This window comes from Mytilus edulis, chromosome 10 (assembly GCF_963676685.1).
Source record: "Mytilus edulis chromosome 10, xbMytEdul2.2, whole genome shotgun sequence".
Lineage (NCBI taxonomy): Eukaryota > Metazoa > Mollusca > Bivalvia > Mytilida > Mytilidae > Mytilus > Mytilus edulis.
In genome coordinates this window covers 46,058,961-46,076,621 of record NC_092353.1, presented here as the reverse complement: position 1 = coordinate 46,076,621, position 17,661 = coordinate 46,058,961, and the positions used below count along the sequence as shown (strand labels likewise).

The window sequence follows — 17,661 nt, the reverse complement described above, 5'->3', positions numbered from 1 at the left end:
GTCAGGAGCCTGTAATTCAGTGGTTGTCGTTTGTTGATTTGTAACATATTTGTTTTTCGTTAATTTTTTTTATATAAATAAGGCCGTTAGTTTTCTTGTTTGAATTGTTTTACATTGTCATTTCGAGGCCTTTTATAACTGTCTATGCGGTATGGGCTTTGCTCATTGTTGAAGATCATACAGTGACCTATAGTTGTTAATTTCTGTGTCATTTTGGTCTCTATGACTGTTGTCTCATTGGCAATCATACCACATCTTCTTTTTTATAATAACTCTCAAGTATTAAAAAAAATGATTGTGCTTGAATGTGCTAAAGTAAATATGTTATTCAAGTTTTATTTATAAAATCTATAACTATATAAAGGTAAAATTTGTTGAACACAATATTAAAGTCATGAACATATATATTAAGATAATTAATACTGACCAAAATAAATAAGTATATAACACTGTAAATTCAGAAATTATTGCGATGTTTTATAAGAGTGACAGGAATATAGTTGCAATAATTTAAACTTGCATTTTGAATTTTTTTTATATGAATAAAACAGGATTTTTCTCAATATCTACAAAACTTAAAATTGCATTTTTGTCTAAAATGACAAAATCACAATAATAAATGCATGCAATATTTTCCCAATTTACAATAAACATAAATGTATAACAAAATTCATAGCAATACAATTTGTATCATTCTTATAATATTACAAACCAGAGATTGCACTATAAATTGGTTGTCATTAGAAATGCAACACCTATATCATGTATCAAAAAAGAAATAAATATAAACTTTAAACATTCATTTAGAAATTTATTGTACAATAATTTTTGCAATTTAAAAGATCTAAAATGATTTTTTTTAATTCATAGAACATTGTAGAATAAAGGGAAGATGGTAGTGCTCAATAATATAAGACTTAGTTTTGAATTTGGTCTTATTGAATTAATTGATACATTAAAAATTAAACATTCTTAGATGAATAAAGTTAAAAACCCAGATTTGTTTTTCTCTCAATCAATTTATGAGTTTTGAACAGCTGTATACTACTGATGCCTATATTCAACACAATTAAATTTTTTTTAAAATTAACAATTATATATGTAGATACAAGGAAGACAATCTTTTAAATGAACATTCTCCCATTCATGGAATGTTTTTGTAGCATCTGTACTATCAAATGAATAAAACAATTATCTGAATTCATGAATTTAGTTTAGAACAAACACCCATTGTGTTTACAATGTAAAATAAAATGTCTAAAAATCAGACAAAATGTTGAACCAGATATAGAACTACATGAATCTGACCCCTTGAAACAAAAGAAATGATATAATACCTTTCGAAAAATTAAATTACTTTAATTTAGCCTATCATTGCTCTGTGATATCTGAGAGAATGCACAGACAATTATCAGACATATTACTAATAAACTCATCATAGATACCAGATCAAAAATTTAACACTTGTGCCAGACGCATGTTTTGTCTACAAAAGGCTCATCAGTGATGCTCGAATAGACTTAAATCTTGTAAAATTTTACTTCATAGAAAAATCAGTTTTTAATTTGTGATTGTGACATCCATATTTTTAATGTAATGTCAAATTTGATGTATAAAAATTTCTGTGAGATTTTGTACTCGCAGACAAATAGTAATAAAGGGACATACATAATATGACAATGGCATACTGTAATTTCAGAAATTATTGCGTGCATAAAGGTAGCAATTTTGTAATTTTAGACTAAAATGCAATGTTATTTTATGTGATATTGAGAAAAAATCCTGTTTAATTCATTTAAAAAATTTCAAAATGTGAGATTAAATTATAGAGATTAAAACCATGTTGCATTTTTCTCAATAATAAAAACATTGCAATAATTTCTGAATTTTACATTAACTAAAAAATGGCTACTTAGAGACAATCAAAATTAAGATAAAATAAAAAAATAAACAATAAAAACAATATAAAAAAGTAGTATAACAATAACATTTAAAACAAGTATATTATTTAAGCTTACAGAAATATTCAGATTATAACTAATGGCATGTCAATTGAAAAAGACTGAGCTTTGCAAGCACTGTATCTCAGATAATAACACAATGTTGAATGTTGTACCCTTATTTTTGACATTTATACCTATTACAAGTGTGTTATGTCTGTTTGTTTTGCGTACACGTCATTGTCAGTATGATTGAATTGTATGAGACTGTCATTCAAGTAAGAGGTTTAGCTAGCTATAAACCAGGTTTAATCAACCATTTTCTACATATAAAAATGCGTATACCAAGTCATGAATATGACAGTTGCTATCCATTCGTTTGATGTGTTTGAGCTTTAATCTGGACATTTGATTAGGGACTTTCTTTTTTTAATTTTCCTTGGAATTTAGTTCTTATTGTGATTTTACTTTTTTTCCCAAAATTTAAGAATGTTGATGATATTGTTATGGTTGTGCAACACAGTCTTGTCCAAATTTTACTTTAAAAAAACATCCTTTCTGATTTAAAAGCAATTATTATTGTTTTTTATAATATCAAGTTTAAAACTTTTCATACATCTTTTCCCCATATTGATAGTAATTGAGTTGCCTTTCTAGGTGTCTAATGAATCCAGTTATTGACATATTCTTTTGTGCTGATGACTTTGACATTTATACATAAGATGTTTAAATTTGTTTAGCACTTGAAAACTTAACATGTTTAGAATATAGCAATGAAATATTTATTAGTAATCTTTTTGTATATAACTTTTTATGCAAAAGCATCATGACTTTGCCAAATGTTGGAAAATTTCAGAAACACAACTCATCCAGGAAATTTCTCTGAAGGATCTAATCATGGTTGTTTTGATTCTCCAACTCAGAACAATTACATTTCTCAAAAATATAAATTCTAATTAATAAATGATTGTTGGTTGAATTTTTCAAAAGTTATAAATATTTGACAACCATGACACTTGATTAACATAAAATAATTAGATGTGGTATGATTGCCAATGAGGCAACTATCAACCAAAGTTCAAATGAAGTGGATATAGGCAATTTAAATCAACAGTATGGCTTTTGTCAATGAGAAAAACTCATACTGTATGACTGGTTATTAAACACTACATTTTGGGATTTAAAACAGCAGTATCTAAACAATTTAAAGCTTTACTTACACAATTTATATCTTAATAATGCTGTTTAATTTACAAACATGAATGAGTATTTAATCTTAGATAGAGCACAAATTCTATTTAGAAAATAGTTTTAAATAAAAATTAAAGTAAATACATATTAAGTATCTAAAATATCAACACCTCACATAATTTTAGGAAATTTCTAACCAAATTCTCAGTCTTTAATTATACATAGAAAATCTTTCCAATATACTTTAATTATTGCACTTATCTAGTATCGTTATTGCACTTCAAAGTATAAAAATAGTAAACTGTCATAACAATCTGACAATTCCTTGGAACAATGCAGGAAAAATTATCACCCTGGCTCAAAATATCTTCATAAGCAGGTTTTTTTTTATAGTAACAGACCTACACAAAATAATCATCCTGGTTCATAATATATCAATAAGCAGGGTTATCTTTGGTAACAGACCTACACAAAATTATCATCCTGGTTCATAATGTCTCCATAAGCAGGGTTATTTATAGTAACAGACCGACTTTCAGACTGACTGGATGCCGATGGTAAGCTTGGTTGTGTTGGTGGGCTGTAGAGTTTACTTCCAGTGGCCTCGGTATAAGACAGACGTTTTCCTGGATAATGGGTTTCCCCCTGGATTTCCCCATGCATTGAGCTGTTACTGCCATCATTTGTATTGAGGGGGATTCCCTTCATGTTGATTGGAATTGCGGCAAACTGTTCATCCCTCTGTCTCTGAAGTGTCTGCCTTAAAGTTCTTCTTTTCTGTAAAAATAAACAAAAACATGTATAACTCTAATCAATTTTTGGTGGTATTAAAAACCTGTTGTATTCTAGATGCCAAATGTGCACAAAATTCTCACATGTTTACTTTTGTTAAAATCTGAGGTCTTGATATAGAAAGTTGACAAAAACACCATTCAGGATCAAAACATTTTTTCATAAAATGGTGTTACATTTGTGAAATTTATGTACAAACCTTCCTGTCATTTAAAGTAAAAATTAAAATAAAAACATGCAAATCCAAAGAAACTACATAAATTAGGCTGTTAGTTTTCTCGTTTCAATTGTTTTATATTTTTCCTTTCTGGGCCTTTTATAGCTTACTATGCACGGTGATCTATGGTTAATTTCTGTCCCATTTGGTCTCTTAAGGAGAGTTGTCTCATTGGCAATCATACCACATCTTCTTTTTTATATTGAATATTATAAATGATAACTATAAACCTTAATTAGTCCATTGCGGTTAAGAAAGTTGGTTTTTTTTAGCTCCGTTTCATCACATACACTTTTTTTCATTTTAAAACAAATCTGTATGTTCATAGAGTCTCGCATAGAGTAATTTTTGGAAATAATTAATTTTTACCATTTCTGTCCTTACCACTGTTTGATAAAATTAACCATTGTTTACTTGTGTATACTAATCAAATATGTCTATGATTCAGCAAAGGAACAATCATTTTGGCATGACACACGTGCACTCAGTTGTGACATTGTGATTTTCCAAGGGATCCAGAAAGAATTACCTTTATTTCATTACATATCATATATTTTATCAAAAAGACAAACTCTATCATATTTTTTCTTAATCCTTTGTTGCAAAATATGTAAAATAAAGAAATTCCCAACTGTAAACATGTAAATGTAATGTGGTGTTTAATATGATCTTGTCACTTCAACTTAGCATTAAAAGTCTTTGGAAAGAAATATACTTTGATATGGAAAACATATTTTCAATATCAATCTCCATATTCAGTCGAGTTTATATATACATAATTTAGTTGTAAACACTTCTAAATAATATTCAATAAATGGGTTGGTTTTTTGTCAAAACTTTTTTAAATAAATGGGAGAATGTCCCCCACTTCCATTCATTCGGTGTGAGCCAAGGCTCCCTTCTGAAGGCCGTACCTTGACCTATAATGGTTTACTTTTATAAATGTTATTTCGATGGAGAGTTGTGTTATTGGCCCTCATACCACATCTTCCTATACCTATATATAATGTAATAAGGAACATACTAGTAACTCATGAACGATAAAAGTAACACCAACCAAATTCGAACTTGATCTGTGTTTTGTGGTATCTAGCATGGTGTATAAGTTTTATAACATTTGTTTGAGGCAAATTATATGCACAGACATAAAAACAAGGCAACATTTAATGCCTTCTCCAGTGATAGTGAAGGCATCAACAGTATCTTTTTTTTACTTCAAGTATCTCACAAGGTAGATGACCCATACACTTTTGGAAAAAATTATGATAAAAATTAAAGAACCTTAGTGAGCACGCTCACATACCCCACGTCCCCACATTGTCATTGGAGAAATTAAATAAGTATAAGAAAAAATATTGAATAATAATTTCCTGTCAATATACATAGTATGTCCTTATTATCTACAAAATTTCATGAAATTATGTTGTGTGTTTTCAGAGGAGTTGAGATGACAAACTGTTGCAGAAGTACATTGAAGCAAATAAGTTCAAAGGAGCATAACTCCTAGAAAAAAAATTGAACCGTAATTTCCTGTTGATATGCACATCTACATAGTATGTCCTTATTATCTACAAAGTTTCATGAAATTCTGTTGTGTGGTTTGAGAGGAGTTGCGATGACAAACTGTTGCAGTTGTACATTAAAGTAAATAAGTTCAAAGGGGCGTAACTCCTAGAAAAAAAAATTGAATCCCAATTTTCCGTCGATATGCACAACTACATAGTATGTCCTTATTATCTGAAAAGGTTTCGTGAAATTCTGTTGTGTGGTTTGAGAGGAGTTGCGATGACAAACTGTTGCAGTAGTACATTAAAGTAAATAAGTTCAAAGGGGCGTAACTCCTAGAAAAAAAATTGAATCGCAATTTCCCGTCGATATGCACAACTACATAGTATGTCCTTATTATCTGAAAAGGTTTCTTGAAATTCTGTTGTGTGGTTTGAGAGGAGTTGCGATGACAAACTGTTGCAGTAGTACATTAAAGTAAATAAGTTCAAAGGGGCGTAACTCCTAGAAAAAAAATTGAATCGCAATTTCCCGTCGATATGCACAACTACATAGTATGTCCTTATTATCTGAAAAGGTTTCGTGAAATTCTGTTGTGTGGTTTGAGAGGAGTTGCGATGACAAACTGTTGCAGTAGTACATTAAAGTAAATAAGTTCAAAGGGGCGTAACTCCTAGAAAAAAAATTGAATCGCAATTTCCCGTCGATATGCACAACTACATAGTATGTCCTTATTATCTGAAAAGGTTTCTTGAAATTCTGTTGTGTGGTTTGAGAGGAGTTGCGATGACAAGAAACAGGACTGACGGACTGACGGACGGACGGACGGACGGACGGACGGACTGACAGACGGACGGGTCAAAAACATTATACCCTCCGCAACTTCGTTGCATGGGGTAAAATAATGAAGGTACCAACACACTTTAAATGAAGGAAGTCTCAAAAGAGATAAAATATGGAATGAAGCACTTAAAACAAAGGGAACTCACAAACAAACCATAACTTTATTTACTTTAACCATGTCATACCATAGGAAAATTATTCTGTGAAGTTCCTGTACAATACAAACCATATTTAAGGGGGATAGGACCTTTATCAGAGCTCCGGGATAGGTGATTTTAAGCTCGTGATTTCAGGATTAACCCTTTGGGGATCTGGGAATTCTTTTTTAAATTTATTTAAATTCAGAACCTCAGGATTTCGGGATCAGAACCCTCTGATCCCCCTCATATTTTAAAGTAAAGCTCTCTGCTTGAAAAGTACATTCAGAGAAAATTGATAAAAAAAAGGTTAATAAATCAAAATAATACTGTCAGCTTAAGTCTTTGAAATTATTTTTACTAAACAGAATCCAAGGATAATTTCACTGTTGATTTTCCCAAAACGAAAAATTATTATTAAACATCTCACTGTTCTTTAAATTTCCTTTTTTTTTCATAGTTGTTCATCAGTCACAAATGATTTGTTGTATGCTTTTGATAATTTTAGCCAGCATACATTATATTTCAAAATGGTGACTTTTTATAACTATTATGTTATATGTTCTTTGGACGTGTTGCCTCAGTGTTCATATATTGTGACAACAATATGAAAACACTGATAAAGCTGTATTCAAAAAAATCTTTTATACTGCATAATTGAATGACACAAACAATAAAAGAGAAAGTTTTATTTGTATGAAAATGTTGACATTTAAAATATTCCATAAATATAAATCAGTTAAAATATCTTAATGTGAACAATGCATTTTAATCAATTTAGTTTGATATGCATCTTTTCGAAAAACGCAGAATTAAACACATGTACGTAATACCAAACAAGAAAAAGTCTACAAATCTTTATACCTCTACGAAAAATTAAAAAAAAAGGAAAAAAATGGCTTCAACACTAGTATCATATTCTGTACATGTAATAGGGAAGCTATTGAATGATACAAATGAGTAACATACAAATAGAGCACTCTTATGTCAAATATTAGGCCTCACAGTCATAAAACTTTCGAGCATGATTTTTGTACTCAGACTCGAAAAACAACCAATCAAATTTCTTGATTTCATGTTTCGAGCATGATTTTTGTGCTCAGAGCACTGAGCAAAGTTTTATGCCTTCGAGGCCAGGTGTGCTTATTGTGCTCCAACTTGTCAACCTTATATAGCCGTTTTGTGCTGAAGCCGTGTAAAGCAATCAAGCAAAACAAGGGAGGAGTCATTCAAGCCAATTTATCTAAGAAACTACACAAAATTTGTTGACATGTATCTGATTGTCCAAAAAGATAAAAAAAAAAAAAAAAAAAAAAAAGCATCAGAATTTGAATTCAAATAATAAACTAAAATTTAGCAAAACCTTATAGTTCTCTTATTCTACAAAATAATAAATATAAAGGAAAACATACATTTCAAATACTGAACATTACACAAATCACAGCCAGATAAAATAAACACACATGAATTAAAACATTAAATGCTGGTAAAAATGTAAATAACTACAACAGATCTAATAGAAAAACAAAGAATATGGGGTATCTTACCATGACACTAAATCAGTAAATTCACAACAAAAAAAACACACAAAAAGCACAGGAACAGCGATTGTCCATAAAGTGGATATATACTGGCTTTCTATAATTTTGCCATTTATATCTGAATTACAGTTAATATTTACATTTTGTGAAAAAAAATGTTAATGGAAATATTTCCATACACACAATTAACTTTCAAAATAGCTTATTTATCTTCATAGAAAGTTCATCCAAGACACCAAATTTAACATCTCTGGAATAACATAATTCTATTTTTCAAATATATAGCATAAAGTATACATTGTAAATTTATATAAATATATATTAAAAACATCAACCACAACAATAAAACAATGGGATGAATACAACAGGAATATCAAAAACAACATAACAACAGGAGTATATAATTTTCAATAAAACATGATTTTGGAAGAAAATCACTTTCAACAAAAGTTACTAAACAATGGTGAATCAAGTTTTTCTTGCACATTATTGCACATTGCCCAGCAAAGTTTTCACTAAAAATCAAAGTTTAATATCAACAATGACCATTCCCTAAACCTATTAGATCTTAACCTTTTTTCATTAAAAAGAAATTAGTATAAATTTTTTTTTTAATTTTCTTGTTGTATCTTGAAATCAAATAGTGTAGGGTAAGACACAGGTCTTCTGTTTTCTACAAAGCTGACTGGATGTAATAAGTATTCCTCAAGCCAAATACAGTCACCATGAATGATTACGGTAGATTTATAAAGTATTTTCATAGGCTATCAAAGTATTCCAAGGTCCTTTTAGGTTAATAGGCTATAATAAAAACAACAGTCAAAAACTGATAATTCATTTACACTTTTTGACATCTTAACATATTTTATGTCAGTTATGGGTTAAGATAAGAGATGCATCCTCCAAAAGACTTAACAAAGAAGTTATTATCTTTAAAATTACCATTTTGCAATAATGTTTACCATATTGCCAACAGACACCCACCTTCTAACATAAACCCATTAGAGATTCACATCTAAAGATACAACAACAAAAAATTAATTTTTCTTATATACAAGTATACAAACAACTAAGAAAGATATTCCTGATTCATTGCATGGCAACAATCATGCATGGCAACACATCTATTGGCAATTTTCAAACTTTTATAAACACACGGCAATACAATAAGTTCAGATTTTTTTACATTCAATTATTACATTTTCAGTGTATATAAATAATGTTATAGAAAATATTAAATGCATAGTGCATTTTTTCTGTTGAAAAACTATCACAATTTTTAAAATAATTAACTATTTTAAAAAAGTTATGAATTTACAGTAATAATAAGAGAGATCATATAACAAAATGCAAGGTAAGCATGTAACAGTTTTTCTTTTTTTTCTTTATTTCTCCTCATTGACTTCTCTCACAGATGTGGAGGGTTGGTCTTTCATTGCTCTGATGTAGTCCCAAGTTTCCCTCAACTTCTTCCTTTTCTGAAACAACAAAGTACAGCTGGTGAACAGTCTATTTTTCGTATTACCTTCTCTGTGGTAAGACATCCTGGTATTCGGTCAACTATGAGCAACCAAAAGAAGTAAAATCAAATATATAATTGATTAAATTGGTGCAATTTGGGGGGAAAGATTACTGCTTTATGATGATTTAGTCACATGATTTTTTTACATGTATAGAAAGCATTAAACAGTAAATTCCCTCAAAATTGTACAGATTAAAACCTTGAATTTACTTATTTAAGTTGTTCTTGCTTGATCGAATACCAGGAACTTGTGAGAAAAATATAAATTCCGTAGTCAAAAGTTGATTATATGAAAATGGTTTATTTGTAACACAAATTTTTATGCTGATTCATCAATCTAGTTTGAAACAGCCAAAACATACAAAATCAGTTTTATTGATCATGCAATAAATAAAGGAATTTAAGGAACTGAATTTTTTGTATCACGTCACAAAATTTAAAACCCATCATACAATTCAATATTTTGTTATAATAACAGAGAAGTTAGTATTGACTTGAAATGCATGTGCCTATTGGTTTTTTATGGTCTTAGTAACATTTTATACATGAGCAACATAAGCAACAGTTGTTAAATTATTTCCCCAATAAAAGGATCAAATAAGAATTGTTTCATGATTCAGGTTTTCATGTTGTTAGGGACATAATAATTGCATTATATGATTTTGTTATTTTGAATTGCCAACAAAAGGCCATAAATGCTACATCTATGACATGTTCTCCCTGACAACATTTTGATTGTATAGGAAATCAAACAAATGCTGGATTTTACTCCTTATTTCATGGCTATAATATATGAATGTACTAACCAGAATCAGATTTAAATGCTTTTTTGTATAGATTTTATAAGGATGTAAAAGTGTTATTCATGAGCACATTTTGTATGTCGTTTGGAAGAATGTAAGCATAAAATATCCACAAGTGTAAAAGTGTTGATCATATGCACATTTAAGGTATGAAGTGCTTCCACACTTCATACAGAATGTGTCTACCTCACTGCCTTAATAAACCAAGAAAATGACTTTTAAAATAATATTTTTCTTCAAAAAAATTAAATCTTCAACTTTTAAATACTTGTTTGGCTTTCTTATCTGAACGTCTTTGATGAGTTTTATGTAGACAAAATGCGTGTCTGGAGTATCAAATTAAAAGGCTGGTACCTTTGATAACTAATTGCAATAATACTAGTAAGTGTATGTACTTTTCTATGTAGACAACCAGTTTTTATGGATTTCAAACCTCATCAAGCCCTAAAGTTTGAAAATCAAAATTCTCCTGAAACATTGACTTAATTCACCTAAACCATGAAAAAGACATCTACAAATAAATAAGACAATAATGCATAACTTACATTTGTTCTAAAACTTTTCAGTCCACACTCAAAAACTCTTCTTATCTGCAAGCAGTTAGTTATTCCATATCAGGTACAGGTAGCATGTTAGTGGTCAAACAAGGTAGGATAACCCAATACAAAAACTCTTCTGTTCTGCAAGCTGTTAGTTATTCCATATCAGGTACAGGCAGCATGTTAGTGGTCAAACAAGGAAGGATAACCCAATGCAAAAACTCTTCTGTTCTGCAAGCTGTTAGTTATTCCGAGTCACATACAGGCAGCAAGTTAGATCTTAAATAAGGTAGGATCGCCCAAGGCAAAAAAAGCATGATCTTCCATGGCAAGAATGCATGTTCGATCGTGGCAAAATGCACCATTTTGTTAGTAATATGAAAGTTGTAACTGTAGCAAACCATGCAAACATTGTAAGGATAAGTTAACATGTCAACTGTTGTGCAACTAGGTAACTTAAGTTTATTTTTAGCTTTTTTAATTTTTTATATATATATATATCAATATCTTCAGTTTACTATTGTTAGTAATATTATCATTACACATACACACAAAGCAGATGTATAAAAACACAAGATCTATATATATAGATAGCTAAATATAGAATCCTGCTGTTATATCTAATGAGATAAGTACATTGTTATTGCTGTAAACTCAATACACTGTATGCATTTTTTTTGGGAAGGAGGTGAGAAAAATGGATGATTTTTCAAGCTGGCTGAGGTATTAAGTTTGCTGTACATCAACTACTCCCCCCTCTTCAACCTTTCCCACCTCTTAATACTGTAAATTCAGAAATTATTGAGAAGGTTTTATTATTGCAAAATAGTGAAAGGGTTATAATTGCTCTCATTTGGCCTTTTTATGTATATGAATTTAACATGATTTTTTTTCTTTATCACAAAAATTAAAATTGCATTTTAGTCTTAAATGACATGGTCACAATAATTAATGCATGCAATAAATTCTGAAATTACAGTGGCCCTTTCAAGTCAACTTCACGCAAGTTTATTTTCATGATCTTTTGATCAATTTATAAAGGTAAGTTTGACATATTTACAAACATTTGTACTGTAGTCTGTCACATTTATCAAAAAAAAATATAGTCAACTAGTCAGGAAAAGTATACATTTGGTAAGAATAAGAGATAAGGTATTTTGAAACCAACTGTAAATTTTACTGATATAGGCATCTGAAAGGCTAGGATGTTATAAAAGTTTTAAATACCATCATGGATGATGTTGGTAAATAACATTTGATAATCATTATCAAATATACAGAAAGGAATGTAAAAATATGTAAAAGCATTAAAAAAGAACAATTCATGATTGACAATACAAGTTATCTTTAAAAAAATGTGTAAATGTTTAGGGGAACCTGTGTCTCTCCTACTTTTGCTGTTAGTCGCAGGCTCAACAAAAATCGGGAAACTTTTATTAAAAATCGTCCTCTCGATACTGTCTTTTGATTGTAAGAAGCTTCCGTCCATGTTTGGTAAAAATCCATAACTGTTTATGAATCTAATAAATGTTTAAAAAACTTTAAGTCCAATTACTAATATATGGAGAAAAAAAGGATTTTTTTTTACAATATTTTCTTCTAGATACTACCTTTTGATCATAAACAAGCTTCTGTTCAAGTTTGGTACAAATCCAGGATAGTTTAAGAAAGTTATTAAATTTTATAAAACTTTAAGAACAGATTGAATGTTATGTTTACTGGCAAAAAAAAGTTCATTTATAAGAAAGATTTGAATAAACAAGATTTTGTTTTTACAAAATTTACTTTTGGATACTATCTTATGATTCGTCCAAGTTTGGTAGAAATGCTGGATAGTTAAATGATTCTGTTTTACTTACCTCTATGTTTCCTCTCCACCTATCAGCAGCATTACGAGCCAGCTCTAACTCCTTCTCCTTTAGACCACGATATCTTTTGTAAGTTATCTCTACAAAAATGAGGAATACACCAGCCACGATTCCTCCTGCCACCATCATAAATACACCTATAAAAGTACAATAACTGTACATGTATTGATGATGTCACAACTGCTAATTAAAATATGGCATATTAATTTCTATTTTCGAAGTATAATTTGGTACAATTTTATTTACACTGAATAGTCGTTATGTCATGATTTTTTAGAATTTCTTTTTCATACAATTTCCAAATGGAAGAAAAATTCTGAAATATCAAATTCATCAGAAAACGTATTACAGTTTTTGCTCATGAAAGAAAGAGTAACGAATATTGGTTCAAACATGGAAAGATATTACAGCATACAGTTCACCTACAGTGACCACAAGCCAGCCAACTCTGAGATTATGAGGTCAAACCCGAACTTGTGGCAAGGTTGAGTTGACACTGATCTTAATTGACTAGTATTGCCAGTTTTTCTGCTAATGGCTATGCTTCTCTACTTGTACTCTGGCTGCTATATTATTGTCAAGTTTACTGAAAGTGACATTAAACTCAAACAATCAATCATTTTATCATTCCTACCCATAAACACACCTGCCAAATTGTTCAGCCCTAGGTGGTGTAACTGAGACTGACATCCAGTCACAATGAAGCTTTCCTCAATATACATGATCTTCTTGGATACGATAGTTAGCTCTTGATTAGGGCTGTTTCAAAAATAAATGTATGGGGGGAAAGGAAGGCACTTTAATCTGACCCCACCATGCATACATTTTAAATTGGATATTTCATTTAAATGTTCAAGCAATCTTTCTAAAATAACCACCACCCATCAATTTTTAATAAAAGTGCCTTCCTTCCCCTATACAATTAATTCTGGAAAAGCCCTTAGCTAGTATTTTCCCCAATAATAGACATACATACCTGCCATATTGGTTAGTCCTAGTGTTGCTGGTGCTGACCCCTCTAATGGACATTCTGAGCTCTCCTTTAAAATCCAATCATTATCTAGCTGCTCCATTTTACCCTCTGTAATAAAAAAAACATTCTCTTTACTTTTTAAACAATAACATTAACATGTCTACACTCAATAAGCAATAGACAAACTGTTTGTGCATGTCACCTATTTAAAGTTTTTCTATCCTAAATTAACAAATTCAGAAAAGATGTTGATTCACAGAAATGGCAGTGTTTAAGCTTATATTGATTAGTTAAAACTCCTTCAATGTAAATACATACCTGCCAAATTTTGAAGATCCCCATGGGGGACATATATGTGTTAAAAATATGTTATCAATAATAAAGTAGGGGCAGATACAGCAATTTCAGCAAATTTCCATTTCTGAAGGGCCATAACTCTAGATAAGAGAAATTGACATTGCCCAAATTCGAAATTTGGTCTGTGTACAGGAGTAATAAGTACTGTTTTAAAGTTTCATAACATTTGGTTTCTAATAGGCAAAGTAAAATTAAATAACCTTAGTGAGCACGCTCACATACCCCACGTTCCTACATTGTCATTGGAGAAATAAAATATGTGTAAGAAAAAAAAATTGTATAAGAAAAAAAAATTGAATCATAATTTCCTGTCAATGTGCACATCTACATAGTATGTCCTTATTATCTACAAAGTTTCATGAAATTATGTTGTGTGGTTTCAGAGGAGTTGCGATGACAAACTGTTGCAGAAGTACATTGAAACAAATAAGTGCAAAGGGGTGTAACTCCTAGAAAAAAAATTGAATCATAATTTCCTGTCGATATGCACATCTACAAAGTATGTCCTTATTATCTACAAAGTTTCATGAAATTATGTTGTGTGGTTTCAGAGGAGTTGCGATGAAAAACTGTTGCAGAAGTATATTAGGCAAATAAGTTCAAAGGGGCGTAACTCCTGGAAAAAAAATTGAATAGTAATTTCCTGTCGATATGCACATCTACGTAGTATGTCCTTATTATCTGAAAAGGTTTCATGAAATTCTGTTGTGTGGTTTCAGAGGAGTTGCGATGACAAACTGTTGCAGTTGTACATTAAAGTAAATAAGTTAAAAGGGGGGTAACTCCTAGAAAAAAATTTGAATAGCAATTTCCCGTCGATATGCACAACTACATTGTATGTCCTTATTATCTGAAAAGGTTTCATGAAATTCTGTTGTGTGGTTTGAGAGGAGTTGCGATGACAAACTGTTGCAGTAGTACATTAAAGTAAATAAGTTCAAAGGGGCGTAACTCCTAGAAAAAAAATTGAATCGCAATTTCCCGTCGATATGCACAACTACATAGTATGTCCTTATTATCTGAAAAGGTTTCGTGAAATTCTGTTGTGTGGTTTGAGAGGAGTTGCGATGACAAGAAACAGCACTGACGGACGGACGAACGGACGGACGGGTCAAAAACATTATACCCTCCGCAACCCGTTGGGTGGGGTATAATTAGAGAACAGAAACAATAATTTTGGGACAAACGGACAGACAGATGGAAATGCAAACAGACAAAATTATGTAAAATTGAATGGGGTCCATCAACCGCAGCTGGGGCATAAAAACACATTCAATACCAAGAGCACATTTGAATCAAACACTTGTTATATAATTTTTAAATAGCGCAGAGGACAAGATTTTAGTGTGATAACTTTTTAAATTGTGATATTAAAATAATTTCCCTTGTGATATTTAAAAATTTTTTAATGGAAATTTGTGTAATGGAAACTACAATATCAAAAGTAATATATATTCTACTCACTCTCATGTAATCCAAGAATAGCCATAGAGATATCATGTGTCCAAGGACTTCTCTTCTGTAGACCTACACCCAGTCCTGACCTTCCAAACAGTTCACCAGCAACTATCAGGTCACAATCCTTAGCTGCCTCATACTCCAATCTAGAGGAGTCCCATATAAAGGCATCAAGTTTACTGAAGAAAAAATATAATTCATGATCTAATGAGTGATAAATAACAAAATAAGTTCTAATTGATTTGTTCAAGACTAGTTGAAGTGGAAAGTGGAAAGGGATTGATATAAGTTGTAATAACTTGTTTCCCAAAACCACAATAAATAAACATGTTTAAATTAAGACTAGTTGAATGGAATCATAATGGGACTAATGGACAGACAAAATGTTCATGGAGGGGCATAAAAGGGGGGTATCTGTACAGAAGAATGCGAAATAAAATTGCCATTTCACGAAATAACAAAAACTTTAAAAATGTCTTGCATGTTGATCTTTCACCAATTTCAAGAAACACTGTGAATAACGAACCTTTTTCACGGCTGCACGTAAATTTAAAATGGCAAAACATGTTGCACGTAAATAACCCTTTACCACCCTCTTCATAGAATTCCTGTTGCTTTATCACAACGGGGTCAATTGTCACATTTCATATCAGGTAGGTGGTAATGATAGGTTTTTTCCTAAATTCCTATGCCCATTAGGTAAACATGGATATGTATGACAACACATTTGAAGCTGAAACATTACCTCATGTGTGGTTAACTTTTCAGGGTATGAATAAAATTCAATTTCACATAATTTTGCACACACCATGACCTTTGAATTTGTTTTTTTAACAATGTCTTTAAACAATACACAACTTTCAAGTTTGATGCATTTCTGTCAAAAACTCTGGTTTTAGTGAACATCATTTGTGCGTTTAGAGGCATTTGACACTTCCTTTACAATGTTGAGCGAGTGGTTTGAAAACTAAAATACTATATATTGCACGAATTATTCGACAAATTAAATTCTCAAAATTGACAATCAGCATTGCTTTCATTAGGGAATTGTCATTAAGTACCTACAGAACAACCATTATTTCTAGTTTATCCTGCACAATGACGATCATTAAGACGCTTGATAAACGTTAATAGTGCAGGGATACAGGCGATCCCCTCTATCTGGTAAATGATGTCATAAAGGCGTGCATAATTGACGATTTTTTTCTGGTGTAGGATAACACTAATATTATGAGAACAAACCCCAACTTGTGGCAAGGTTGAATTAACTAGTATTGTCAGTTTTTCTGCCAAAGGCTATGGTTCTCTCCTTGTACTCTAGATGCTATATTATAGTGAAGTTTACTGAAAGTGGTGTTGAACTTAAAACAATCAATTATTTATTAATCTTACGCATAAACATAACCGTCATAATTTTTTAGCCCTAGGAGGTGTAATTGATACAGACATCTTAGGAAGTGGTCTATTAAAATTGCATACAAACAGACAATGTTTACTTATTTCTGACTGCATCAATGGCATCTTCTGCTGTTAGATAATTACGTTCCTCCATCTGCCGATACATGGTAGATAACTCCACCTGTCGTTTGAAGTACATCTCCACAGCACTATTTTTTACAGTTGAATAGTTGAAATTCTCATTTGGATTTCTTAACTACAATAGATATGATTATAGTTTTTTACTACATCAGTATATGGTCTTTAATAATAGAAAGGAGAGGAGAAAGATACAGAAGAGATAATAAAACTTTTCCCTAGAAGATTGTTTATCCCAGTTAACACTGCCATAGGATAATTTTGTCCCTAGTCAGTGTTTGTCTTATGCCATGTGATAATGATAAATTTGTTTTATTAAAGTGTCAAGTCATTGTGTCAAGTATTGATCTTACACAACAGTAAAATATTTACACAAGTCCAATCACATAAAAAAAAAAGATCAACACCCAGACTAAAAAGACTTATGAGACACTGTTA

The 17,661-nt window shown here is 30.8% G+C and overlaps 1 protein-coding gene across 5 annotated transcripts in view; it reads right to left on the bottom strand.

The window, feature by feature from the left end:
• Positions 1–316: 316 nt before the first annotated feature.
• Positions 317–17,661, bottom strand: part of LOC139491297 (glutamate [NMDA] receptor subunit 1-like) — a 137,157-nt gene continuing 119,812 nt past the window's right edge. For 2 of the 5 annotated variants that reach the window (XM_071278904.1, XM_071278902.1), the window contains 5 exons: positions 17,184–17,341; positions 15,694–15,866; positions 13,876–13,980; positions 12,891–13,036; positions 317–3,908 (listed from right to left, as the gene is read on the bottom strand). In XM_071278904.1, coding sequence (XP_071135005.1) covers positions 3,597–3,908; positions 12,891–13,036; positions 13,876–13,980; positions 15,694–15,866; positions 17,184–17,341 — 894 coding nt within the window. In that variant the 3' untranslated portion in view covers positions 317–3,596. Of the gene's footprint in view, positions 3,909–7,300; positions 9,646–12,890; positions 13,037–13,875; positions 13,981–15,693; positions 15,867–17,183; positions 17,342–17,661 lie in introns of those variants that run through there. The other 3 variants (XM_071278906.1, XM_071278905.1, XR_011656510.1) reach the window with 2 other exon arrangements.